The sequence below is a fragment of the Panicum virgatum genome, chromosome 7K (assembly GCF_016808335.1).
Source record: "Panicum virgatum strain AP13 chromosome 7K, P.virgatum_v5, whole genome shotgun sequence".
NCBI lineage: Eukaryota > Viridiplantae > Streptophyta > Magnoliopsida > Poales > Poaceae > Panicum > Panicum virgatum.
The window spans coordinates 29,376,063-29,402,596 of NC_053142.1; the positions used below are offsets into that span (position 1 = coordinate 29,376,063).

Here is a 26,534-nt window from a genome sequence, read left to right on the forward strand (position 1 = left end):
ATTTTCTCGACCAAGTTCAAAGCATTGAAATGCTCTCTCAACCCAACGACGAATATGACATCTCAGAAGTCCAACACGCTCCTCAGGTCGGAACTCAAGGGAATGTCCAGTGGGCTCCAGTTGATTGCGTACCGCCGCCCGAGCAGACGCACGACGCTCCAATGTACTCACAGGTGGCAAACTCATACTCCCTACACTTATCTTTACAACAATATAATGAAGACACATACAAAATACAACTAATTATTCATAATACAATAAAAAATTAATAAAATGCTAAATAGTCACATTGTAATATATACATACTCACATTGTAATATATATACTCTCATTGTAAACAAAAATCTAGTTTTAATTTGTAATAATAATATGAACTCTCTATACATGGAAAATCGCACATCAACTCTCTATACAAGAAAATCACACATCAACTCTCTATACTCATCTAGATAAACTAAAACAAGTAAATCTATCTATATATGCACAGCTAAAAGTACCACACACATTTGAGTTCAAATGGTATAAAAATAAAGAAACTTTCATAATTAAACCTCCCATTTCTCTATTTCTAAACAATAAAAACTGAGCTAAACAAGAAATGAATGATGAGAGGAACAAGTTCCTAACCTTTATAGCTGTTGAATGGATAGGGAATCAAAGAGTCTTCACAAATCATGGACGAAATGGACAAGAACTCCCTCGCCCCGAGCCAAGAAAAACAAGAACACTGAGCTGAATGGCTCGGGGGGGGGGGGGGGGGGAGGAAGAAAGGGGATATAGGCAGGGGCCTTTTGTCCTGGTTGGATCCACCAACCGGGACCAAAGCCCCCCCCATTTGTCCTGGGACCATTGGTCCCGGATGGAGCCACCAACCGGGACAAAGGGGTAATGCTTTGGTCTCGGTTGGTGGCTCCAACCGGGACAAAAGGCCCCTGCCCTCCCACGCTGCCCAGGCTAGCCGTTGGACCTGGGACTAAAGCACTCTTTGGTCCTGGGTCCAAAGGCAGCCGGGACAAATGACTTGGACCAAAAGCCTGTTCTGTAGTAGTGATCGCTGTAACTCTTTTCCTTACACTGCGCTACGAGGGTTGTCTCGTAGTTGCATCCCTGTAACTCTTTTCCTCACCATTGCTGGCGTGCATTGGTTCAGAAATCATTTTGGGGATGTAAGGATTTCAACCCAAACCTCACCATTGCATCATTCTTTTTACTGAAAGCTAGCGCTCGATCTCCAAATCAAAGAAACACTTTCGATCCTGCCAGATAGAAAACAAGATACGAATGGTGAGTATGTATTGTTGTGCCGAAGTCCGACTATGTTTTCATATCATATAGTAGGCCCATATATCCTCCGTTCGCGCATCTTCGGTGAGGTCGCTGCCAGTGTGTTCACGGTTGGCTTGAGGTCGTCATCTATACCTTTGTCGGTTCTTTATGTGTGCACCTTGACCATGTGTGTCGCTCAATTTTCTCTAGCAGATACTTTGTATGTTTTTTTGACGGATGCTTTACCATCGACATCTTGGCGGAAGTTTTGCCGCTGTCATCTCTTCTCTGGTGGATGCTTGGCCACCGACTGGAATGTTTTAGATGGATGCTTTGCCGTCGTTGTTCTACCATGCATGGTCATGTTGCATCCTTTTTACAGGATTAGATGTTTTGGTCGTTTTGGCTAGGTTTCTTAGGTTGGGTGGTTTTCTTTTCCCCCTTGTTGCTTTAGCGCACTCTCGATTGTTTGGCACCTTCTTGTTGGATTTGCAACACTGCACTGTGAGGCATGTTCATGAAAAAAATACCATATATATAGTATGTAAGGGACTAGGAAGGATGGAACAAAGCGAGAATCTCAAGATGCCCCCAACCACCACTTTTGCATTATTCTTGATTTTTTGAACCTTAGGTTACATCAGGAAACAACGACTAAAATTAGAACATACACTTTTTAAAGTTAACCCAAACACCCTTATATCTGTTTATAAATTACTCAGCACTGCAATTCGATCAAATGATCATTTGATATAAAATGTAGTAGAAAATCTGAGACATGATCAGAATAGAAGAAACGATAAAGACAATAATACGAGGACCCGACACAAGATGTGGTTGATCTATTCTGATCATGGAAAAACATATATGCATCCTCTAACAATAAATAAAATAAAAAATATATGTTTTTATTGTCTTTATTGTTTTTCTTGAAATGCCCCAGAATTTGTAGATGCTCTAAAGTTCATTGCGCTGTTTACATTTAGTGATGCCCAACACTGTATTGCAAAGGGGCATTTCAAGAAGAGATGTTCAACATTCTCCTCTAAACCTGTTCCACAAACAGCACATCCATACTCTTCTAGGACCATATTTCTTCTTCTTAACACTTCTCTTGTGCTCGATCAATTTGTCTTGCATCAACAGCCAAAAGAAGATTTTGTGTTTCAGTTGATAAGCTGACTTCCATAGCCACCTGAAAGCTGCAGGGTGAATTTCCATATGCCCTCTAAAATGCTTGTAGGACTTAGAGCAGGAGAAGTATCCTGTTCTCCAAATGTATTCCCACCTGTCTTTTTCCATCACTTAAATAAAAATTGGAGATTATATTCTGGAATTCCATGTACTGTACAAAAGCCTCATCAGAAAGAGGGATGTGAAAGATTCTGTGAAACTGTGGTCCCAATGATTTTAGCCTTCTGTAGAGAGAGACTCTTATTCATAGCAAAAGAAAAAAGTTCAGGATAAATGAACTTTGGGAGTGTTCCATATTCCACACATCATTCCAAAGATATACTGAGCTGCCCAGATAGAGGTTTTGCTGAGCTGCCAGCATAAGATGAATTTATGTTTGTGACAGCAATAATGCTGCAAGAGGCTGCCCAAGACGGATGTTGTGGTAGGGATCAGCTGGTGCTATACATATCTCCCTGCCCTTGTTGGCTGCAGGTACATACGACGTGTCAGACTAAAACAATGAAACTTAGTTTGTACGACGATGTGAGGGTGGTGTTGTGTTCTAGTCTTCTGGACTTGATTAGTAGTTGCTGCTGGTCGGTTGTTGTACTTAATGGCCTCCTAGCTACTACGAGGTTGATGGCCTTCATCGTCACAATACCCATCATGTCCAGGTGGATTGGCCTGGCAAATAGTAGCTTATCTTTTTTTTCGAAACACAGTACATGCGCGCAGACGTTCACAAATGCATGCACATTCATCCCTATGAATACACGCACGAAACCCTACCCCTATAAGCAAGCCGGCAGATCCTCGAAATTGACGAAGTCACCATCGCTATCGAGGGGCACATCGCCTACCACAACTGAGCTACGCTCAGTTCGCAATAGTAGCTTATCTTAATCATCTTACCAGTAGACTATTAACCCGTGCACTCCACATAGGCTAATTATCTTATTAGGAGGTCTAAGTATTAAAAGTTCAAGAAAAAATTATAATCACCTTGTGCTCTCTCTCATTTGTTAAATATTCTAACACAATACTTATGTAGATATGAACTTATCTTTATTCGGTTGTGATAGACTTTTTTACCCACATTTATAGTCTTTTTTTTTCAATTTGCACCACATTTATCTTTATTTGGCTGTGATAGACTTTTTTTTTTACCCATTTATATGTGTTTGATGTTTCTTAATTGAACCCTTACTATCAGCTATTTTATTAACATAAAATTTGACATTCATATTGCTGACCCATACATCTATACATGGTAACACAAATCATGCATATTTATCTCTTCAAGTTAGTATTTTCTATAAAAACAATGATCGAAATTGGTAACTTAGACCTATTCTTTAGATTGCGGAATAGCTTTGGTCTTGATCATTCACATATGAACGGCTACAGCCAGGTAACTTAGAACCATGTATTTGGTGGAGTCTAGTTTTTTTACTAATGACATAAGTAAGTAATAATGTAGTTTCATATGTAGTAATTACTTTTAATAAAAGTATATGTAGGAAATTTTACATGCAAATTTAAGAGGTTACTTCCAGTTGTTGCTTTTTTATAATACAGGAATGAGAAATTTATATGCAAATGTAGGTACTATTTTTTTAATGACATCGGTAGGTAATTTTACATGAAGACAAGAAGGTTATTTAATTTAATTTTTCATAAGGGCGGATGTGTGTAATTTAGACACAGATTTAGGAAGTTAGTTTATACTATTTTCATAATTGCAGAAATGGGTAATTTTTTTAAAAATATAATAGATCCAGTAGATATGATGGTTTGCGAAATCCTCATGAAAATCTCTATGCACACAGTCCCTATGAAATCCTCGAGCACGCTTTCCTCCTTATTTGGCATCGGTGCCACCATCATACATCTTTGTATAGAAACTAAAATGGCTTCATCATTTGGCCGTGGATCATTTCACTGTCGACCACACGCTGGCTCACAAAAGCTTCAAGTGACTGATACAAGAAACGCACCAGCTTAGTCAGCTGGCATAGAAACATACATATAAATCATAGATGTAAGATGATCAATTTGCATCATGCAGCTGCCCGCAGTTAGATTACATGACGGTGCAGGCGCCGTAGGGCGGGCTGTCATCGCAGACGACCATCGGCTACGGCGGCATGTACGGCGGGTAGCCGCCGCTGCAGTAGCACGGCGACCACATTGGGCACTGGCACGCCGGCGGTTTCGGTGGCTCAGGTGGAGGCGGTGCTGGTGGTGGTGTTGGTGTCGGCTTGGACTGGCATCCACAGTGCGGCATAGGGCAGCTGCACAGCCACACCGGTTGTGGACACAGGTATGGGTATGGATACGGATACGGGTATATCACCTTGCATGGGGCTTGCTCTGGCTTGGGTTTGGGCTTGGTCTCAGGAGTATGGCGTGGGGCAGCTGCACGGCCAAGCGGACTGCGGGCACGGATATGGGTAAGGATACGGGCAATGAAGGGAACCTCTAGTTTAAATAGCATAGAAGGGATGGTTATAGGTTTCAATGGCACACAAGAAATTTTCTATGTTATTAAATATATTCATGTAAATGACTTGCTGGAAGAAGTACAAGAGGAGAGTAACTTACATGTTGATCTGTTAGCCAGGAACAGCTTGCTGAACTATCAATGTCCTAATCCCCCTATCAGGAAAAATGAGAAGAAATGGTTACTGATATCTTTAATTAATATAAAATTATAAAGCATAATAAATAAACCAAGGCAAAACATTCTAGTTCCTCGCACAATTTATCAACTTTTATGATTCAGAAAAATAATTGATGGAAATACTCGCTCAAAACTAGCACTTTTCTACTAGAATAGTTCACACAACGAGGATGAGTCGCAGCTTTTTGCACCTAGATTTTCAATCAGTCAATCTCTTCAATAATTATCAAAGCAACACATATAAAAAATAAATCAATGGACCATTTATACAAGTAAAAACAGGGAAGGATTAGGGAATTTGGCTGTGGCGAGCCTATCTACTAGCAGCTGTCACCTGAGAGTTTGTCTATTTGGTGGATGGGGATCGGATTTGCAGACGCTGGAGGGAAACAGTCACAAGGATGAGGGATCGGGATCCAAGCTGTGATCGATGAGTACCAATTCAGGCTGGGTCACCGAGCCTTTTATGCATCTGCAGTTCGATACAGGACGAGATGCAGATGCAGATGAAGAAGAAGATTACGAGCTTACGATTGGGGCTAGAGATTGCGGCGCAGTACCGCAGAACGGACTGAGCGAGAGAGATGGTCGGCTTCAGCGCGTCTGGTGTGGCCGTGTCACCGGAGATATGTACTTCGTAGTGAATACCGGCAGCGACAATAGTGAAACTGCGGCAGCGGCTGCGGTGCCGATGGCGGGACTCACGATCGCGAATACGAAGAGACGTGGAGGCAGTTGGCTATCAAGGTGCCGATGGAATCGCTAGCTGAGTTGTTGGCGGGCAAGATTTGCTAGTGGGCAACGATTTTTTTGTTTTTTCAGCGGGGCAACGAAATTTTGGCGGCAGTATTTTCGCGGCTTTGGCGCTGGGTTATTCGGTCCGGTCATCTTTTTTATCAACTTAGATGAATCTGAGCAGGCTTCTTCGTGCGGGACTCTCTTCTTTCGTTACATCATCCACACGCATATATATATATATATATATATATATATATATATATGCACTGTGCACGTGCCTTCAATAAAAAAACGTTACACATATGGATCCATGCATGCATTTGTTAAATGGATCCAGTGACAAGTACAATCAAGTTTGCAGTACCATTCAAGTTATCTCAATGGATTTCCCAAAGCAAAAATATTCTTATTTCTACAATGACTAATGGATGATAAGAATCACTAGAATCTAGGAAGTACTAGTTGCCATCATTATTCTGGAAATACAATGGCACTAAAATCATCAACATACTATCTCTAACCTCGCAAAGCTTATTGCTGGCACCATCATCTTGTTCATGAGCATCAGGGAGGTCGGCATCTGCTTCTTCTTCCAGTGGTTGAGCGTGGCTGCCTAAGTCCTTCCACGCATCGCTTCCCTATCCTTCATTGTCCTCGACCAGCTCCTTAACGACATTCAGAGGCTGATCCTCAGTCTCAAAGATGGATGATCCAGGCGAGTGTGCCACCATCATGGAGGGCACCTGCTCCTCGGTGTCAGGGAGGAAAGAGCCCCCTGAATGTGGCGCAACCATGAACTCATCACTGATTTCATCTTCCGAATCAGAGATAAAGAGGTAGTCATCACCACCACCCTCATCTGAAGCTTGAGCAAAATCAATACCTTCTTGAACCACAGCGCCCCTATCCTTGCCACGGAGGCTCACCCAAAAAACCATGCCGCCCATCAGCACCTCGCTGACGGCCCCCTCCACCTTGGCGCCAACTTCTCCTCTACTGCCTCTTCCACCTCCGCGCCCAACCTCTATTCAACGTTCCTATGCATTTCTCCATGGCTGCAGTTTATATGGTGGGTGCAGCTGCTCTTTGGAGCGGATCTCACAGCTATTCAGTGTTAGTTGCGGATGAGCACTGCGAATCGAGTGCTGATTCAGTGCGCAAGGAGGAGAACGAGCAATTGGGTGGGCGCATTGGGATTTGGGAGGGGAGATGGCGGCAATGCACATGCACATGCAGTCATCTTTTTTGAACGGGTAAAAATAATTATGGTTTGATACATGACAAGGCTATCACATATATGACACAAAACCATAACAGTACTCTCATTTTAGTTGGGACCTCTTGCCGTGACCAAATCAAGGATGGCACCCTACCAACATACATGACAGTGCTGTTGGATATGCAGCGGTTTGCTGACAAGGCTGTTAGATAGGAATATCTTAACAATAACAATGATGTCACTAATCCTACCAATGACAGCCTTGTTGCCCATCTAAATTCAATGTCCATCAATGTTGTTGACAATCACTATAGCTGTTGGAGAAAACTGCAATCACTATAGTGGTATGAGATACTATATAGTCATAGCCATATATAGGGCACAACTAGTAAATGAATAATATGTAAACTATAATTTTTTAGATCTTACCACTACAACTTTGATATGAAATTGTTACATCCGAGGTTGTTTGAAAACAAATCAAAACTTGTAGATTTTGAAATTAGAGAACTTATAATAATTTTTGGACTATTAAATGACCTTAGATGAAAAGGTTATCAACTACAAAATTGTAGATCTCGTCAAGCTTTATAATTTTGGTATAAAGTTTGTCTTCCTCCGAGGTCATATGAAAATGTTATTATTTTTTTTGCGTGACACCATTTGTAGGGTTGGGTTATGGAATGACCCGTTCCTAAAATGGTGGTCATTTCCAGGCGCGAGTGATGGCGTCATCCGTCGCTAAAAATGCATTTTTAGGGGCGGATGATAGCATCAACCGCCCCTAAAAATGGTGGCCATTTCTAGGGGCGGGTGATCACCCACGGCTAGAAATGCATGTTTAGGAGCGGGTCATATACTATGGCACATGTTACTTTTTGACCTGCCCCTGAGAGAAAATGAGGTGTTCCAATAAATCATTTTTGTAGTAGTGATAGATTGGTGAACCTATTGTATTGTCTAAACTGATGTCATGACGATGACACTTTAATGTAAACCCTAAATACATATCTAAATTACCTACCTCTATCATTACAAAAATAACGTAGAGTAACTCCTTAATCTTTATCTGAATTACCTACTGTGAAATTATGAAAGATAATCTAAATTAAAACCCTAAATTTATATCTAAATTAACCTTCTTTACTATTATTAAAAACAACCCCCATTTTTACAATGACCACCCCGCCTATGCGCTAGTGAAAAATAATTTTAAGCAACCTGCTAAAATTTGCATCTAAAATACCAATCTCCACTATTACTAAAAATAGGGAGTTGGAGGATGGAAGAATGCAAGAACGTCGGCTTCACAACATTTAAATCCAATCGCCCCTTGCATTATTCTAGATTTCTTGCGCCTTACATGTAAGGAAAAGGCGACTAAGAGCAAACTCTCTCAATCTTTTTCCTAGCAAACCTCGTTTTAAAAAGGAGAATTTGGCAAATTCCTTCAGCAAGAATTTAGAAGTACATGGAAAATCCTCACGAAAACCTCTGTGCACACATTCAGACCCTATGAAATCCTCGAGCACGCTTTCCTCCTTATTTGGCATCGCCCTGCCAGCATCATACATTTTTGTAGAAACTACAATGACTTCATCATTTGGTCGTGGATCATGTCACTGTCGATCACACGCTTGCTCACAAAAGCATCAACTGACTTATACAAGAAACGAACCAGCGTAGTCAGCTGGTATATATAGAAACGTAGATACACATACATACATGATCAGTTTGCACTACGCAGCTGCCTGCAGTTGGATTACATGACGGTGCAGGTGCCGTAGGGCGGGCTGTCATCGCAGACAACCATTGGGTACGGCATGGGCCGTGCAGCTGCCTACAGTAGCATGGCGACCACGCCGGGCACTGGCACGCCGGCAGTTTTCGTGGCTCAGGTGGAGGCGGTGTCGGTGGTGGCGTCGGTGCTGGCTTAGACTGGCATCCACAGTACGGTGTGGGGCAGCTGCACGGCCACGGCGGTTGTGGACACGGATATGGGTACGGATACGGGTATATCACCTTGCATGGGGCTGGCTCTGGCTTGGGTTTGGGCTCGGTCTCGGGAGGTTTGGACTTCTTCTCTTTTGGTGGCTTGGACGGGCACCCACAACAGTATGGCGTGGGGCAGCTGCACGCCCAAGCGGGCTGCGGGCATGGATATGGGTAAGGATGTAGGCATATCACCTTGCATGGGACTGGCTCTTTCTTGGGAGATTTTGGTGGATCAGTTTTGGGAGGCGGCTTGGCGACCTCAAAACTTTATCTGTAATGTTGATCTTAATCAAGTTTTGTTTGTTAATTTCTCTCTACTTGGGAAGAATTGTATGTCTTAATTTAATATTGGTCAAAATTAAAATATACAACTTTCCTTTACTTTCAATTCTATACCACTGTTGGGCAGAAATAGAACACATGACTAGAATAAAAATTATAATATTGTCATCATCAACTTTGGTCAGAAAATGACAACATCATAATAAACTTTAAATTTCGTTTCTTTTAAGAGAAAACTAATGCTCAACTTGACACTTACAATGGCAAAATGGTGCCAAAACAATCTTTCTTTGACTTACAACAGCAGAACCTTTTCTTAACCTTAAACTTACAGGCTGCCTTTTCCCACAGGAAAAAAACTCATCTGAGTTTATCTTTTTTTATTGCAGCGGAGAACTTTAACTCATCTGAGTTTATCTTTCTTTATTGCAGCGGAGAACTTTTCTTTTTTTTTCATAAGCTTTTCTTTGTCTTTCTCTATTCTCTAAAAAGTTGATCACTTTGATGCAAAATTTGTCGGAGATTTAACCTTGAACTTTAAACTCATAATAAAATCATAATATTGTTATCATCATCGTTGGTCAGAAAATAGCAATACCATAATTTAACTTTAAACCAATATCTTTTTATTCCTCTATTTAAATTGTCCCGTTGGTTCTAATTTAAATAGAGGATGAAACTTTTACTTTGCAGCGGAAAAGGAAAAAAATCTATTTTCAGAAGCATTACTGTACTCTTTTATCTCTAAACAACATACACGTTGGTCAAAATTGAATAGAGATCAAAACTATATAAAATTCAACAAGTAAAATGTTCTGAAAAATGAATAAAATTTTAAATCTTTGTCACTATGCACGAGGCCCAGCCAGCCAAAAACCGGCCTGCCCATCCTGTAAGCGCCTCTGCGTGGGGCCCGTAGCGAAACGCGGCCCACGGCCTGCGCGCGCGGCGTGCTCCCCATACCCAGGCCGTAGCATGGGCCTGGGCCAGGAAAGATCCCCCCCCCCCCCCGCCTGGTCTCATTCTGGCCCGTGTGACCGCCGACCGCCCCTGGCCGTCGATCTGCTTGGGTCGACATCAGATGGCCGGCCACGCTCCTCGCGCGGGCAAAACCCGCGGCCGGCGACGAGCTCTCCAAACCCTAGCTCATTTTCTTTCCTCCCACCTTTCTTTCTCACGTGGAGGCGGTGGCCGCCAAGGGCTGGCTGGTGCGCGCCACGCCGTTCGCACGGGCCATCGAGCCACCATGGCCAGCGGGCGCTGCTCGGTCCGCCTCCTTGACCGGCAGGTGACCCCGAGCCTTTCTCCTTCTCCCCCCCGACTCGAGCCTAAGGCCACCACGCAGCTTGCCACCGCCGCCGCGGGCCCTCTCGCCGAGGCTGCGTGCGCCAAGTCGCGTGCGGTTCCATCGAGGGGCTCTGCCGGGGCGCTCCTACGGCAGAGCGAGCAGATTGAGAGGATGTGAGCCCCAGGACAGGCGAGCCTACGGCAGAGCGCGCAGATTGAGAGGATGTGAGCCCCAGGATAGGCGAGGCGCCTCGCCTGTCCTGGGGCTCACATCCTCTCAATCTGCGCGAGCGGCGCCTTTGTTCATCTTTCCCGCAGGGCATCAAGCGAGTACAGGCCATGGTGACTGGCGTGAGGACCATGTAGGTCAAACCGGTTCTTTTCTTCATGCTAGGGTTAGGTTTAGAGATCGTGTTCGATCTCATCTTTCCTCTATCGTATTTCTTCATCGATTTGAGATCGAATCTCACTTTCTTTGTTCTGTCTCTGTTTCTTTTGATTCGCAACCGAATCGTCTTTTCCGTTCTCCTTCCGATTTGAGATCGGATTAGTTCTGTTCTTGTGTTTAGGGTTAGGGTTGGTCGAAACCGAATCCCTTCTTTTCTTTGATTCTTTCGATCCGAGTTCGGATCCATCCCGAAAATCGATCTACTTTGCTAGATCAGCTAACTGATACCATTGTTATACTTTTGCAAGTCATACTTGCTAAAACTTTCTTTTGTTAGAATCCATTGGATCGACTAGGCAGTAGATCAGTGGGTGTACTCACTGTTTCTTGAAGAACTCGACCTGGCCATCACTGGTTTGTTGGGGTAGGACTGCTCTAGGGCAGCGACGCGGGCGCAGAGGCGTCGCGGTGGCGATGGCGAGGTCGGTGAGGGCCATTGACGCAGCGGGTCGCCGGAGTTGTGGAGGGCGGCGTCGGTGGTACGTCGCTGGTGGTGCTTCCCGCTGCAGCAGCGCCTCCTCTCAGATCGGGTTATGGTTGGACGGTGGGGACTGTAGCGGCGGCGAACCTCGTGTCATGTGCCGTAGTCCCCACCTTCTCTATATATGGCACTACGCGACGGGGGCCCACCAGCCGTCTATTGAGCTGGGCGTCCCCGATCAGGACGCGAGTCAAGGGCCCAGTTGCCGTTGGGCCAACTGGTGGAGATCAATACTAACAAGACCTTTTGTGTTACCGTCTTTCTGCTAGTTGGGAAAGACCCTATTGAACTCTAGGCAATGTTTTAAATCTCCGGCTATAGCTGCCGCTATAGCCGGATTTAGCTGCTAGAGCATAGTACCGCTAGGAGACTTTACTTTTAACGCTATCATCTGCGACACGCTAATAGCCGGAGTTAGCTGGTGATTTCCGCTAAATGGGCCAAACTATAGCGCCCGCTAAAGCTTTCTGCCGGCCCAAAATAAATCGTTGTGGCGCGGCCCAACTTATTTCCCTCCCATGCTCACCTGGTGAGGCAAACCCTAGATCGTTTCCCCTGCCTCACGCTCAAAATGGAGGCGGCGGCGGCGGCTGCTGCTGGTTCTTCTTGAACCGGAGGTGGCGCTGGCTGCTGCTCCTCCTCCTCCTCTTGCAACCTTCGACCAAGATCTGGAGGCGAGGAAGAAGACAAGTTCCTGCACTCTTCAGTCCTCTGCAATCCCTCATCTCCCGCAAGCAACAACATCAGCACTTCAGCAGCAGTCGGCGGCTACGAGCCTGAGGCTGGACCGCCGGACACCGGAGGCGAGCAAGATAAAGATGTCCTCTCCACGCCTCCTCAATCCTCAGTGCTCACTCTGCAGTGCTCACCTCTCCCGATCTCCCCCAAGACGCAAAAACAGCTACCATGTCTCAGCCGGAGCACGAGCAAGCAACAGGTATTTGTTTTTTCTTATCTTCTTGGCTGATTCAAGGGTGTGTTGGTTTGGCTGGCTGGTGCGGGCTTGTGCTGCTACTGGAGCAGCTAGCAAGCAGCGGCAGCAAGCTAGCAGCAGCCAAAAATTTTCATTGTATGAACTTGAACATGTACTCAGAATATTGGATGTATGGTTGAATTGTATCAGGTTATCATTTCTATCATATTCCCACTCAAATTTTCATTTATTTTTGGAAACCGCTACCTGGCTTAGTTGGCGCTATATCCAGCTATAGCTCTACATAGCTGTTGAAAAAACTACAGCTAAAGGCCTTAGCCGGAGATTTAAAACATTGACTCTAGGGCAGTTGGGCCTGCTGTATCCCTAGCGTGTCTGCCTTTTTCTTTAGACTAGGCAACATGCCTGTGCCTTGCTACGGACAAAATTATATATATGTCGTCACACTATAAAGGCTAGATGTGATTTTATGAAAGTGTGATATTATTATTATTCATTTTGTACATCTTTTTGTGTGCTATAATTTCAGACAACTAAAAGCAACAAATGCAATCGCGTCCGTCTTGTCATTCTTCAAGATAACGGGGCCGCACTGTACAAGCGAGGGGGGAGACTCCGTGGCCTGTGGGCGAGGAGATCGATGGCAGGGGTATGGTTCCAATTCCAAACCTCCCAAGCAGCATGTGTTTAGGGACGGGGAGCTACTGCATCGAAGTTCCAGCGGCGAGCGGGGCTGCGTTTCATGCGCAGCAAAATCAGTAGCATCCCTACATTCATGTCAAGCCGGCCATGGCAAATGGGCAGCACATTCGCAACTGCAGGCGATGGAGCATTAGCTTATGGACAAGCCGGATCCTCGTCGAAAACCAGCAAGATCCTCATGCTACTCCTCCCCCATCACCCGCCGCCATCAGGGGAGTCTCTTATCATTGTCTGTTTGGACCCAGCAAGAGTAGCAGGGTTGTCGTCCTCGCCTCCGGCCAATTCCATCGACGGCGGGATCCTCATGCGTGCTGCTACTCCCTGACAGGCGATGGATGTGTCATCTGCGAGAGCCATGGGCACCGGGCACGACGAAGTTGCGGAGCTGCGGAGGAACGGATTGGCAAGGGAAGCGGACGGTGGGGACTGGGGAGAACCACCACGGACGGGGAGGAGCAGCAGGCAGCGATTGGGTCGGAGATCGCGTCGGACTGGGTTGGTGCCGCGCGAGCAGGTTGGAGGTGTCTTTTGGCCCACTTGTCAATGATGGATAACTATCAAAAGTCGAAGTACTGCAGAAACAGTTCGCTCTTTAGAAATAGGTAAAGAAATGGAATAGTATCAGTAAGCAGCAGTTGTGTCATAATAGGATTCACAGCTGGATCGGAGCAGAAGAGTTGGGGAGAAAAGATAAACTGATGCCCATATGAAGACAATGGAGTTACTGGATCACCTGGATGACGGACGAAGCGAACGGGCAACGGACGAAGCGAACGGGCAGAATTAATGAAGGATTCATTGTTTGCTTTAGAAATAGGTATAATTTTTTTCCTTCCAGTACTGCTGAACTTGGTGGACTTTGTAATTTCATTGCTCACGAGTAATGAAATTCGGGCGCGGCACTTAGTGGAAAAAGACATTGGAACAGTTGTTGGGATCGTTTCCGTACGTGTCGCTAACGCAAACTTTCTGAAATTAAGGTTGTATTCTATTTCTATATCACTGATTCCTTGCGTATAATTGCAAAATAATGCGAACAATATGCACACGTACGTTCTATATATGCTTGCATACGTAATAAGTTAGAAGTGCCCTTGGGATGAGTATGGCCATCCAGGAGACATCGCCATCGCAACAGGATGCACTCACGCATTATTAAGCACACAACCACCGAGCGCCAACTAATCACAACGCACACTCGTACCGAGAATCTTGGAAGAACAGCAACGAAAGATATGACGAGAGAGAGACGACAGAGAGGGAACCGTTGTGACTTGTGAAAGGACCATGAAAAGCTTGGACGAGAGATCCCAGCCCTGTCGTCCAGGAGCCATCATTGGTTTCGTCGCCATGGCGTAATGCATGGCACCTCTGATTTGAAATAAACGCTATTGAAATAAAGCCCCCACCCCCAACCGTGCAGACGTGTCCCCCACACCAAATCCTGACGCGATTACGCGAGATCTCGTCTGAGTAATCGTAGGCGCATGTGTGATGAGGGCCTACAAAGGTTTTGAGGCTGTGGTTCGAAATGCAAAATGTATATCTATATTTATTAGAAAATAAAAATTAACTAACATAAATTTTGATTTTATTATATAAGCATTGATGCTAGAAGAGTAAAAGGACAATCTTCCATACCTATAAATGAGAAGATTTGCTTGGTCGATACACGGGTTAATTGAATTGAAGTCCAAGGATCCACGGATCTACTTTCATACCTTGCACTCTAATTGAGAAATAAGATATTAGATGAGAGATTGAGAGCGCAATAGGGGGATATGGCCCTAGCTCTAGCGGTACGCGGAGATGGTGGTGACAGCAATCGGCTATTCCGAACTCATGGTCACAGTGCCGGCTCCGACAGCGATCGCGGTGTGCCCTGCCAGTCCTACGCATCTTGTTGAAGAGAGACGTCTGGAAACTTTAAGCCAGCTCGTCACTCTTCCTGGCAACTTGGAGGCGATCAGCGCCGCTGGCCACCTCCCCTTCCCAGGCCGCCCCCGGTGGCCGGCGGCAGCCTGCGGCCCTCTTTACTCCCCCCTGCCTCCCTCCTCCGGGCGCCCAAGCTTGCCCTTGACATCACCTCGCCGCCGGCCGCCGGGGCCAGATCCACAGTCTGCCTGGATGGATCTTGCATTTTCGGCTGGGTTGCGCGCTCCCCCACCTCCTTCCGGCCTTCTCCTCCGGTGGCTAGGGCTCGCTCCCACGTGGCCGCCTACGGTGCTTCGGGTGGCCACGCTGCTGCCGGTGCCGCTCGCATTGGGCCGCGCCCCATAGGTGGCGGCGGCCGTGGCCACCACCGCTTGCCTCAGTTGGTTGCGTCGCGCGCGCTTTGGTCCGCCGAGCCCCATTGCTCCTTCTCGTCGTGGTGTTGTGGCCTCCGGGCCCAGGGCTCCCTGCCCTGGCAATCGCTGGTGGCCGCTTTGGCCCAGGGGGTGGTGGGGAGGGGGGTGCGCCCACGGCCGCTGGTTGGGGGTTAGGTTGACCGCTGCCCGTGGTCGTCGTGGGTCGTGGGGTAGGCCTAAGCCGTCGGCCTGCGCTCCGCTCAGAGGGCGCAGAGCCTGCCTGCTCGATGGCATCCACCTACAGGCGCTGCATTCACACTAAAGGCGGTGAAAGGAAAGAGGATAAATAAGAGAGAAGGATAACTTATAAAGGAGACCTCTCTGGGACCTAGATCACCAAGAGGAAAGGGCAATCTTTGCATCTAAGCCAATTAACATACATATGACGTAGGGTGTTACGCTTCCGAGCGGCACGAACCTATCTAAACCATCGTGTCCACTTAACACTGCCACGGACGGAATCCTATTGCGTGTTACACCCCTGGCCGAATCTCTAAACGGGAGTTCCCTTGATCCCTGCTAGCGGTACTCACCCACGGTCACCTGGGGTGCCATTAGGAAAGATAATCTAAATTAGAACCCTAAATTTATATGTAAATTAACCCCATTTTTACAATGAACACCACCCCACCTATGCGCTAGTGAAAAATAACCTTAAGGAACCTTCTAAAATTTGCATCTAAAATACCAACCTCCACTATTACTAAAAATAGGTAGTTGGAGGATGGAAGAATGCAAGAACGTCGGCTTCACAACATTTAAATCCAATCGCCCCTTGCATTATTCTAGATTTCTTGCGTCTTACATGTAAGGAAAAAGCGACTAAGAGTAAACTCTCTCTTTCTAGGAAATCCCATTTTTTTCACAAGAGGAGGCAACAGAGGGCCCCCTCGGTGCCAGTGGGGGAGATCGAACCCCGGTCGCCGGCCTTGGGCCTGAGCAAACCCCATTTTAAACATAGGAGAATTTAGCAAATTCGATCATAAAAAATTTAGAAGTACATGCAAAACCCTCACGAAAACCTCTGTGCACACAGTCCCTATGAAATCCTCGAGCACACTTTCCTCCTTATTTGGCATCGCCCTACCACGATAATACATTTTTGTAGAAACTACAATGACTTCATCATTTGGTCGTGGATCATGTCACTGTCGATCACGCTGGCTCACAAAAGCATCAAACGACTGATACAGAAACGCACCAGCGTAGTCAGCTGGTATAGAAACATACATATAGATCATAGATGTAAGATGATCGATTTGCATCATGCAGCTGCCCGCAGTTAGATTACATGACGGTGCAGGCGCCGTAAGGTGGGCTGTCATCGCAGATGACCATCGGGTACGGTGGCATGTAGGGCGGGTAGCCGCCGCTGCAGTAGCACGGCGACCACGCCGGGCACTGGCACGCCGGCGGTTTTGGTAGCTCAGGTGGCGTCAGTGCCGGTGGCGGCGTTGGTGCCGGTGGCGGCGTCGGTGCCGGCTTGGACTGGCATCCACAGTGCGGCGTGGGGCAGCTGCACGGCCACGGCGGTTGTGGAAACGGATACAGGTATGGATACGGGTATATCACCTTGCATGGGGCTGGCTCTGGCTTGGGCTTGGGCTTGGGCTTGGTCTCAGGAGGTTTGGGCTCCTCTTTTGGCGGCGGCGGTGGCAACTTGGACGACGGGCACCCACAACAGTATGGTGTGGGGCAGCTGCACGGCCAAGCGGGCTGCGGGCATGGATATGGGTAAGGATACGGGCATATCACCTTGCACGGGACTGGCTCTTTCTTGGGAGATTTTGATTTGTCATCAGGAGTTATTTTGGGAGGCGGCTTGGCGACCTCAATTTTCTTGATGATCCTCCCGGCCTTGCAGCAGAGCTTGGAGGAGAGCTTGTCGGCGTCGAAGGGCCCCGACACGAGGACCTTGTCCTTCTCGTACACGATCTTTTCGATGACGAACTCCCCGCGGTCTGCGCAGAAGCGATGATTCAGTGAAGGACGTGCACGTCACAATTAAGTTACATGATTCGTTCATAACGTGATCACAACCATGATTCAGATATACGGGCACCTTGGATGCAGCAGAGGACCTTCTGGATCTTGGCGCTGCAGCGGCAGCACTCCAGGTCCACGGTGATGATGAGCGTCGGCATCCCTGCAAAGATCGATGTCAACAAAACACGCGCATGTGCACAGTGCACAAGCATGAACCCAACAAACAAGTACAGTGTATCGTAGTGTCGAAATCGAGGTGAAAAATATGGCTTTTTTTTGTCGGTCGTTCTCGTTTTGTCTGACGCACTTTTGCACAAGAACCAACTCAAGAACAAAGCCTATAAACTTATCTCAGCTCTCACCTTCGTCTATTCACAAGCCGATCTCTGAAGAAACGCAGGTGGTTCCTAATCTGCAGCGGGCCGGTAGCTGCTACGGTAGGAGATCAGAGGCTGCTGGTGGCGACCTCCTCCATCTTCAGAGGAGAGAAGGAAGGGATGCAGATGCTCAGTGATCATGCATCCAAGCGTGCTATTCTATATATAACAGATCACAGTGTCCCGTATAACGTGCGGTGCAACTGGAGCTGTTGCACCGGGCCCCTAAAAATGCGGGGCATCCTAATCAGCACTTACTTAGTCTATGCATGTCCAATCCAAAGTTCCAATGCATGCCCACAGGCGCTCGATCAACTTGGACGGGCGGAACGGCCCCAACGTAGAATGTACACAGTGAATGAGTACACGATGCAGACGCCTCACCTTCGCTCTTCAACAAGACACGCAGGACCGGCAGGGGCACACCGCGATCGGCGCCGGCGCCGTGAGTTCCCGAGTAGCCGATTGCCGTCATCACCATCTCCGCGTACCGCTAGAGCTAGGGCCATCCCCTATTGCGCTCTCAATCTCTCATCTAATTTCTTATTTCTCAATTAGAGTGCAAGATGGTACAAAAGTAGATCCGTGGATGCTTGGACTTCAATTCAAATAACCCGTGCATCGTGTTTTGCATTAAAGTTTGACCAAGCAAATTTTCTCATTTATTGGTATGCAAGATCGTCCTTTTACTCTTTTAGCATCAATGCTTATATAATAAAACCAAAATTTATGTCGGTTAATTTTTATTTTCTAATAAATATAAGGCCCTATTTTGCATTTCGCACCAGAGCCTCACAAACTTTGATACGCCCTGATCACAGATGCGCCTACGATTATTGAGACGAGAAGGATCTCGCGTGGTCGCGTCAGGATTTGGTGCGGGAGACACGTCTGCACGGTTGGGGACTTTCAAAGGCGTTTGTTTGAACCAGAGGTGCTATGCATTAATATGCCATGGCGACGAAACCAATGATGGCTCGACACCAAGCTTTCGCGGTCCTTCACAACAGTTCCCTCTCTGGCTCTCTCTCGTTGTCCTATCTTTCGTTGCTGTTCTTCCAAGAAATTCTCGTTCCAATCTGCAGGATGATTGGCGCGAGTGGATAGCAAAGGTAACAGTACGAGTGTACGTTGTGATTAGTTGGCGCTCGGTGGTTGTGTGCTTAATAATGCGTGAGTGCATCCTGTTGCGATGGTGATGTCTCCTGGATGGCCGGCACTGCTAACTTATTACGTTTGCACAATGACGATTCAATGATGCAAGCATATATAGAACATGTGCAAATCGTTCGCATTATTTTGCAATTATATGCAATGAATCAATGATAGATGATTCTCTTTCCCGAGGCAAGAGGTGCAAGTGGAGTTGAGTTTTCGCAACAAACCGGTGTATCAAGAGTTTTAGATAAATCAGACAAAAAATAAAGAGTTCCAAATAAATATTTATTAATAAGGAAATTTTGGAATAAAAAGGTATGAAAAATTGGCAAAATGAAGATTCAAGTAAGCCATTTTCTTTTCCTCTTTAGACTGAAAAATTATATGTTGATCGTTAAATAAATATGAGTAACCTACACCAGAAATCTTGCTATTATTATCGGGCTAGATTTCACAGCGCCTAGACTAATTTGAAACAAAACGCTATAGAAATAGAATACAACTTTGATTTCAGCAGTACTGAAAGGAAAAAAGCTAATAAAAAGGGCAGACACGCTAGGGGTACAGCAGGCCCAAGAGTTGAAGAGGGGATTTCCCCAACCAGCAGAAATTAAAGACAGTAACACAAAAACTCTTGCCAAGCCTCGCCGACGATAGAGCATCCGCACGCCCGGGTGTGGTTGTGTATGTGTTGGCTGTGTGTGTGTGTGTGTGTGGGGGGGGGGGGGGGGGGGGGGGATGGTTGGGTTTGGGGTCTGGTTGCGTGTGGAAGAGAAACGCCGTCTCCTTCAGCGCTTCCGCACCACCTTCCAGCCCCAGTTTATCATCTTGTCAGATCTGCTAAACACGTAATTAGCACATAATCCATAGGATCTACTTAAGCCTAAACATGAATTAATCTACTAATGCGGAATTAAGTGGGTAATGCTCATACCATTGTTTACTGAAGTCATTAGAGCCTTCTGTGTTGCTGCAGTAGCCGTAGATGTGCTGGCGGCATAGCGGCGTCTCGTCCCGGACGGGGCAAGTACTTCTGCTCCCCTCCAGCACACTAAGCAATCGGATTTTGGGTGGCTGAACGTGATTAGGGTTTACACACACAAAAATGAGCCAGCCACCCCATAAGTATACATATAAGGTGTAAACCAACCTCTTCGTGCAAACTGTGCAAACTTCAATCTGAGCCACCGGATCAACATCCAAGGGGGTGCGCAGGGGGAGTGGAAGAAGGGATTTGCAAAAGTGTGATTAGAGGTGGGCGGTTAATTGTAAATTACCCAATCCTCCATGCCCCTTGGATGTTGATCCGGTGGCCCAGATTGAAGTTTGCACGGTTTGCACGAGAGATTGGTTTACACCTGATATGTTCCCAGTATATATAGTGTTGTGGGTACATAGCCTTGCCCTTAAATTTGGAAACAAATTAATGGGCCCACCGATTATAGCCCATTAATTTCCTTAATAATGTTAGGTGGTAAACATGTCATTAATTTCTTTTAATTGCCTTAACTATGAAGATCACATTCTAAATATAATTCTAACATTCTCCCATTTGATCGACCGGTTAATAACTAATATTCGCATTACACTTATGTTCGCACTCAGTACAACAGTAAGACTGGACCAATATGCCGTCAGTAGTATTTTAATTCACTATCTGGACTCTATTACCCACAGTTCATTGCAGTACTTTGATTGAACGCTTATTTCTTATTTGGGAATGATTATGTACCCAGAATCTGTCACACCCGATTTCGAGAACAAAACCGAATGCATAGGATATGTGCGCCAGGATCCGTTTACACACTGTTGATGATCAAAATTGACACCTAGCCAAATCTGGCTGGACTAACCGGTCAGACCGGTACCTTCGACTGCGGTCTGGCCGGTATGGGTACTATAGCCTGTTTGGCAAGATCCAGAGCACATGTCCGGAGTATCCGAACATATACTCGAAGTCTCCGGGACGGCGATCGGATGTCCGAACACGTGATCGGAGTATCCGGACATATATCTGGAGAGTCCGGACCAATGACTGGATGTCCAAGGTACATGCAGTCGACCGATCAGACCGGTGGGTCCAACCGGTTAGTCCAGTCTAGTTCAGATTGGAGTCAAATTTTGGGAAATTCGTAGATTTTGATCTGTAAAAGATTTCTTGCGGGGCAAGACCTCCCTACCCCATAAATATAAAGGACCACGGCCGATTGAAGTATCCAATCGATCAAAAATACAATTTTTTAATCTTTTTATCTTTTCTCTTTTGCTCTAGCATTTCCAATCTACTATTTTCTGTTTCTCATTTGTCTCTACGTCAATTGAGGGCATTCTAGGTGGTCTGCCGAGCCTAGAACAATTCTGTGTGCGCCTGCCTCGACGGGATCATTCCAGGCAAGCGTTCATTGGTTCGTCGCCGATCTGCCCCGACGAAACCAGTCTGACCGGTCCCTACCACCGGTATGACCGGCCTGTGTAGGAGGTGCTGTAGTGAGCTCCTCCTTGTGCCGCACGCTTGAGTGCAATCGGATGTTGGCCCCCAAAAGATGTCAACACACACATATGTTGATGAAATAAGTGAATACATTAAAGACAATGTTCAAAATGTAAATAAAGGATTAAATAACTTTATTACACTCTGATAGATAGACACGAAGGTCTTTAATTATTTCACCGTTCTCTTATTCGAGCGCTGCAGAGACGGCGTCTTCCACAGGTACTTGACTGGAGAACGCACACTTAGAACTCCTCAAAGTCGCAGAAGTATTCTAGCTCCACATTTTCTTTTGAACAGCAGTTTGGCAAGGATGAGTACGCTTATAGTTGGTACTCTGCAAGTGGGGAAAAAGAAATGCAAGGCCACCAAGAGAGGCTAAAGGCTTATAGCAGTTAACATTTTTAGTTGATCATATTTTATTAGCAAGTACCTATTTACTAGATATAAGTTTATACCAACCCAATTAAGCATATATAAACTAGCATTATACCAAAACAAAAGAACCACAAATTCGATCAATCTTCAAGTTCAATTATCATATGAGGGTCCAAGCCGCTCGTAACCGTGAGCGCGGCTGATATATTAGTTTAAACTCTGCAGGGGTTATATACTTTACCCACATTTCATGTTTCCCATCTCACCCGAGTTTGCAAAGTCCTTAAACACATCCTTTGGTGAGTGGCAAGAGGTCCACTTTGAAGCTTTAGCAAAGATTACTACCCCAAGAGGACCGGGCTATACCCCAACACCGATTCCCTCCTTGCCCTTTCGGTAAGGCCATCAGTCGACCACATGCCTAATTATTCAGCTAAAGGTCGGAGCCATGTGACTATTGTAGTTGTACTATTTTCTTGTTTGGTTCTCCATGTTCCATTTAAACAAAGTGGTTTTGTAATTAACTAGGTGTAACAATAAATAAAGTCATGATTAATATTCTCAAAAGTGCATGGTAACACCATCCCAAAGTAAGCAGCTAAGCAGTTCTACCCAACAAATAAATTAAACCTGATGTTCAAGGGTTTGGGGATCAAAGACTAGATAAATCCTTAATAGGTGTCCCATCAAGTTATGCAATATAGAAATAAAGTAAAGTGAATTATCATGCTATTTTTGGGACAAAATAGAATATACAGGGGGAGAAGTCCACTTGCCTTCCTCGTCAAACTGCTATGTCTCTTCCTCGAATTGGTGCTCTTGACCTTCCTCGAACGTCACGTTGTCTACACGATCACACAAACACAAAAAAGAGAAACAAATAATAAATAGTACATCAAACAGTTTTAAAAGCTCAAAACAAACACTTGGAACTAAAGGTCATGTAGAGACGATTGCGTGAGCGCGAGAATCAATGAAAGCGGAGATAAAACGAAGAGAATATGGCAAAAACAAGGTTTCAGGGGCTCATTTATAAAGAAACAAAACTTCTAGGGGCTAAACTTAAAGAAACTAAGGGCTAAAACATAAATAAAGCTTAGACTCAGGGGACTAGCATGCAAAAAGATAGGTCCTGGATGGAGAGTTCTATTTTAGAAGACTTCAGGGGCTAAAATAGAAGAAAAATGACGTAAATCTAATTACTTTTGAACTACTCTGGATGGCGGGTTGATTTTCATGAAATAGAGAGGCCTTTTTGTAAAACCGCCAGGGCTAACCCTACCCTATCAGCTGTTGGAAGGAAGGACACTTCACGAGAATTAAAATAGAAAGAAAATAGAGCCAATACTACTCTATGGATAAAGCTGAAATTGATAGAGAAAACTGGGTCGATACAACTAAAGAAAACTGCTTCATTATACCACCATATGGGACAAAATTTAGGAATCCCCTTATGTAATAAAGCCGATCCACTAAGGGATTAAGCAGCGGTGTAGTATCAGATCCCAAAGATAGTAAGTTCTTTTTTCTTTTTTTATGGGAAAAAGTCTTTTTCGAGGATTCTATAGAAATTTGATATGTGAAAGAAACAAAACCGAGATAGTTACCTTTCAGAAAATTGGAGCGAAGGATTTAGGTCTATCTATGCTTCATTCTTCCGAAGGTGGGAGAAAAGATCAAACTGATTATTGATCAAAATTAGGGTTTGAAACTTAGGTAATTAACTTCTTCTGCTTAACCCAAGAAGAAATTGGATTTATTTTTGAGAAATTGAATTCAGTTAATATAGGGGAAATTAAGATAGCAATTTCTGAGCCGTATGAGGTTGGAAACTCTCAAGAACGGTTCAAGGGGAAATTAAGAATAGGCCATTCTACAGGGCAGTTCGAAAATTGTGGAAGCTTGGTTTGATTAAGCTGCTGAGTATTGGAAACAAGCTATAGCGCTTACTACGGGAAATATTGACCCCGGTTGGATCGGATCTGATATGTCGAATCGCGATCCTACGGCGCTGGGCAGCTTGGGGTGGAGCGGGCAGCACTGAGCGGCCGGCGGCAGGCTGGCACGGCGGTGAGCTCGCTGAAGTTCGCCGAAATGGCGTTCTGGCGCTTGATTCGGGCCAGAGGAGGGTGCGAGGGATGGGGAACTCAGCAGAGGGGTTAGCAAAGATGCGCAGGGCCGGGAAAGTGGCACACCACGGTGAGGCGGCGCTTCGGTGCTCCGGCGAGCAATCGCCGCGGTGGTAGATCGAGAGAGAGAGAGAGAGAGAGAGAGAGAGGAAAAGGGGAAGACGAGAGTGCTCACCATGGCGTGGAGCTCTGTAACATCCCAAAAATTCACCAAATTAAATCACGCACTAAATTTTTTCAAAAGTTTTTCGTCGTTGAGCTCAAATCATTTTTCCCGCCCGATCTCCCGATCTTCCGAAAAACCCGATCCCGACATCCGAATCCATCGCCGTCCAGTCTCCCTGTTCGCCCTTGTCCCGTGCGTCACACCCGACCGGCGCGCGTGCGCGTCCGGCCGCGGTCGCCCCCGCGAATCTCTCTCTCCTTCTCCTTTTCTTTTTCTTTTTCCTTTTTCCATTTTCCTTCTTTTTCTTTTTTCCTCCTCCACCTCCCTTCCTTCCCTCTCTCCTCTCCCGTGCACTGCAGAGCAGCTCACTCACCGCGCCGCCCTGCTCCCCGCACGCACACGCGCGTGCGCCCGCTCCCGGTAGACTCCACGCGCTCCACGCGCGCGCTCACGTGCACCACGCGGACGTGCCGCTCGCCGACCCGTCCCGTCCCGTCCCCTGGCCAACTCGCCGCGCCGCCTGCCGAGCCGCACAGCACGCATAGCTCCCCGCCTCGACGCCCGCACCCGCACAGCTCGACGCCGAGCTCCACAGCCTGCCACCCCCACGTGCCCGCTGCCCGAGGCGTCGCGTCGCCGCCGCGAATCGCGCCGCCGACACTCGCAGGCGGCCGAGCGCCATTAATGGCGCCCCGTCGAGCTCGCCGGCCGCCACCACCGCCACGCCCCTCCTCCACCTATAAATAGGCCTCCCATCACGCTCCCCACCACCGCAAACCCTTCCGTCGCCGCTAGCCCCTCCCCTCGCCTTGCAGCGCCGCCACCAGGGCCACCTCCGCCCGCCGCTTTCGGCCTTCGTGGCCAGGCCGCCCTGCTCCATTCTAGTCCGAGTTCGGTAGGGCATCCGAACCCCCTCATCCCTCTATTTTTCCCCACTTCCTGGCCACCGCTGCGCTCCATAGCGCCGCCGCCCGCCAGCCTACGTGGCACCGCCGCCTCGCCGTATTCCGACCCAATTCTAGGTGGGGGACGGGATCCCCTCATCACCCTCCCCTTTTTCCCCTGCTCCCGCTTGCCGCCGTGCCCCAGGGCCGCCGGCCCAGGCACCGCCGGCACCCTGCTCCCCCTCCTCTGCTTCACGGGAGGGAGGAGGAAGATGAAAAGCAAAATTGCCTTGAGCCCCCTCCCTTTTCCCCAATTTCATTAAGAGCCCTTTTCCCTTATGATCTTTTTACAAATAAACCCGCCCTGTTCTCCCTATTTAAAAACTAACCCCTCCACCATACAAAAACAATTACACATAGGTCCCTGCCCCTTTCCAGATTAGCCAGAACATTTTTAAATATTATAATCAAGTCCTTTCACTCTCAAAACTAATTACAAATAAGCCCCTGGATCCTTATTTAGCCCTGAACCCCTCTCTGACCTATCATTTCATGCGCAAAAAATCCTCCGATCGACCTAAAACTTTACCACGCCATTTCTATTATAATTCTGGCCATGCCATTAGAAAACCACCCAAAAATATTACTCCTATCTCCATATCTTAATTGTTTTCGATTCGAGCTCAACGATAAAACTTTTATTTCTTTTTCTTAATTGTGTGCTTGTTTGTGTGCGTCGTAGATCATGGTGTGAACGAGGGAGAGCCTGTCGACGAGCAGTACTGCGATCAAGCGAACGAGGACCAGTTCCGCGACCCCGAACCCGAAGGACAGTACCTCGATCAGGACTTCCCGGAAGGCTTTGAGAACAGCAAGTTCAATCCACCCTTTGATGCATATTTTGTCCTAGTTTTTATAAACACAACCTATTGGCCTGTTTTATAAAATTGCATATGTTTTGCCTGCTGAAAACATGGTTGGATAGCCACCCCTTGATTTGTTATAACCATTCCTTGACCACCTAGATTAATGTCTGAATGTGATTTGTTTGGACGTTAATCGCTGCTAGAACGCTTAGGACCTTATACACGGTACAAGTTGTTTTATAAAGAAAATGCGTGAGTGTGTGTGGGAAGGGAAAATGTGGAATTTTCGAAAGATAAGTTTAGACAGGATGGATGACACTTCTGTGTGAATTGCCAAATGGTGTGCTTGTGCCTGTGTGGTTGAGCAAGGAAGGGAGATATCCATCTTGTCACAATTAAGGACCGAGTTGGTGTGTCATCTCACCTAACTCCACTATCGTGCAAACCACTCGACCGTTGTATGGGCAACGGCTTAGCATAAACCCCACTAGTTAGTCTGATAGCCATCAGGAGAGCTGAGAGCAACGGTTGATCAAGGAG

The 26,534-nt window shown here is 46.4% G+C and overlaps 1 protein-coding gene, 2 long non-coding RNA genes and 1 pseudogene across 3 annotated transcripts; 1 reads left to right on the forward strand and 3 right to left on the reverse strand.

Moving 5' to 3' along the window:
- Positions 1 to 4,467: 4,467 nt before the first annotated feature.
- Positions 4,468 to 11,531, reverse strand: LOC120640089 (annotated as a pseudogene).
- LOC120640811 lies at positions 6,139 to 7,188 on the reverse strand. Its single transcript, XR_005662003.1, has 2 exons — positions 6,747 to 7,188; positions 6,139 to 6,638 (listed from the first exon to the last, which is right to left on the reverse strand). It is a non-coding gene; the product is annotated as an uncharacterized LOC120640811 (long non-coding RNA).
- Positions 11,532 to 11,876: 345 nt separating the features above from the next.
- Positions 11,877 to 14,126, forward strand: LOC120640813. The gene is made up of 2 exons (XR_005662004.1): positions 11,877 to 12,512; positions 13,039 to 14,126. It is a non-coding gene; the product is annotated as an uncharacterized LOC120640813 (long non-coding RNA).
- A 2,382-nt stretch (positions 14,127 to 16,508) lies between these two features.
- LOC120640812 (protein PYRICULARIA ORYZAE RESISTANCE 21-like) lies at positions 16,509 to 18,116 on the reverse strand. The gene is made up of 3 exons (XM_039916730.1): positions 17,908 to 18,116; positions 17,622 to 17,705; positions 16,509 to 17,520 (listed from the first exon to the last, which is right to left on the reverse strand). Exons 2-3 carry the CDS (start codon positions 17,701 to 17,703, stop codon positions 16,847 to 16,849), a joined length of 756 nt encoding a protein of 251 aa, XP_039772664.1. The 5' UTR covers positions 17,704 to 17,705; positions 17,908 to 18,116; the 3' UTR covers positions 16,509 to 16,846.
- Between the last annotated feature and the right edge of the window lie 8,418 nt (positions 18,117 to 26,534).

Coding starts and splice junctions, on each gene's coding strand:
- LOC120640812 (XM_039916730.1), bottom strand. CDS start 17,703: ATGCCGACGCTCATCATCACCGTGGACCTGGAGTGCTGCCGCTGCAGC. Junction 17,521..17,621: donor GGTCCTCTGCTGCATCCAAG/GTGCCCGTATAT, acceptor GCTTCTGCGCAG/ACCGCGGGGAGTTCGTCATC.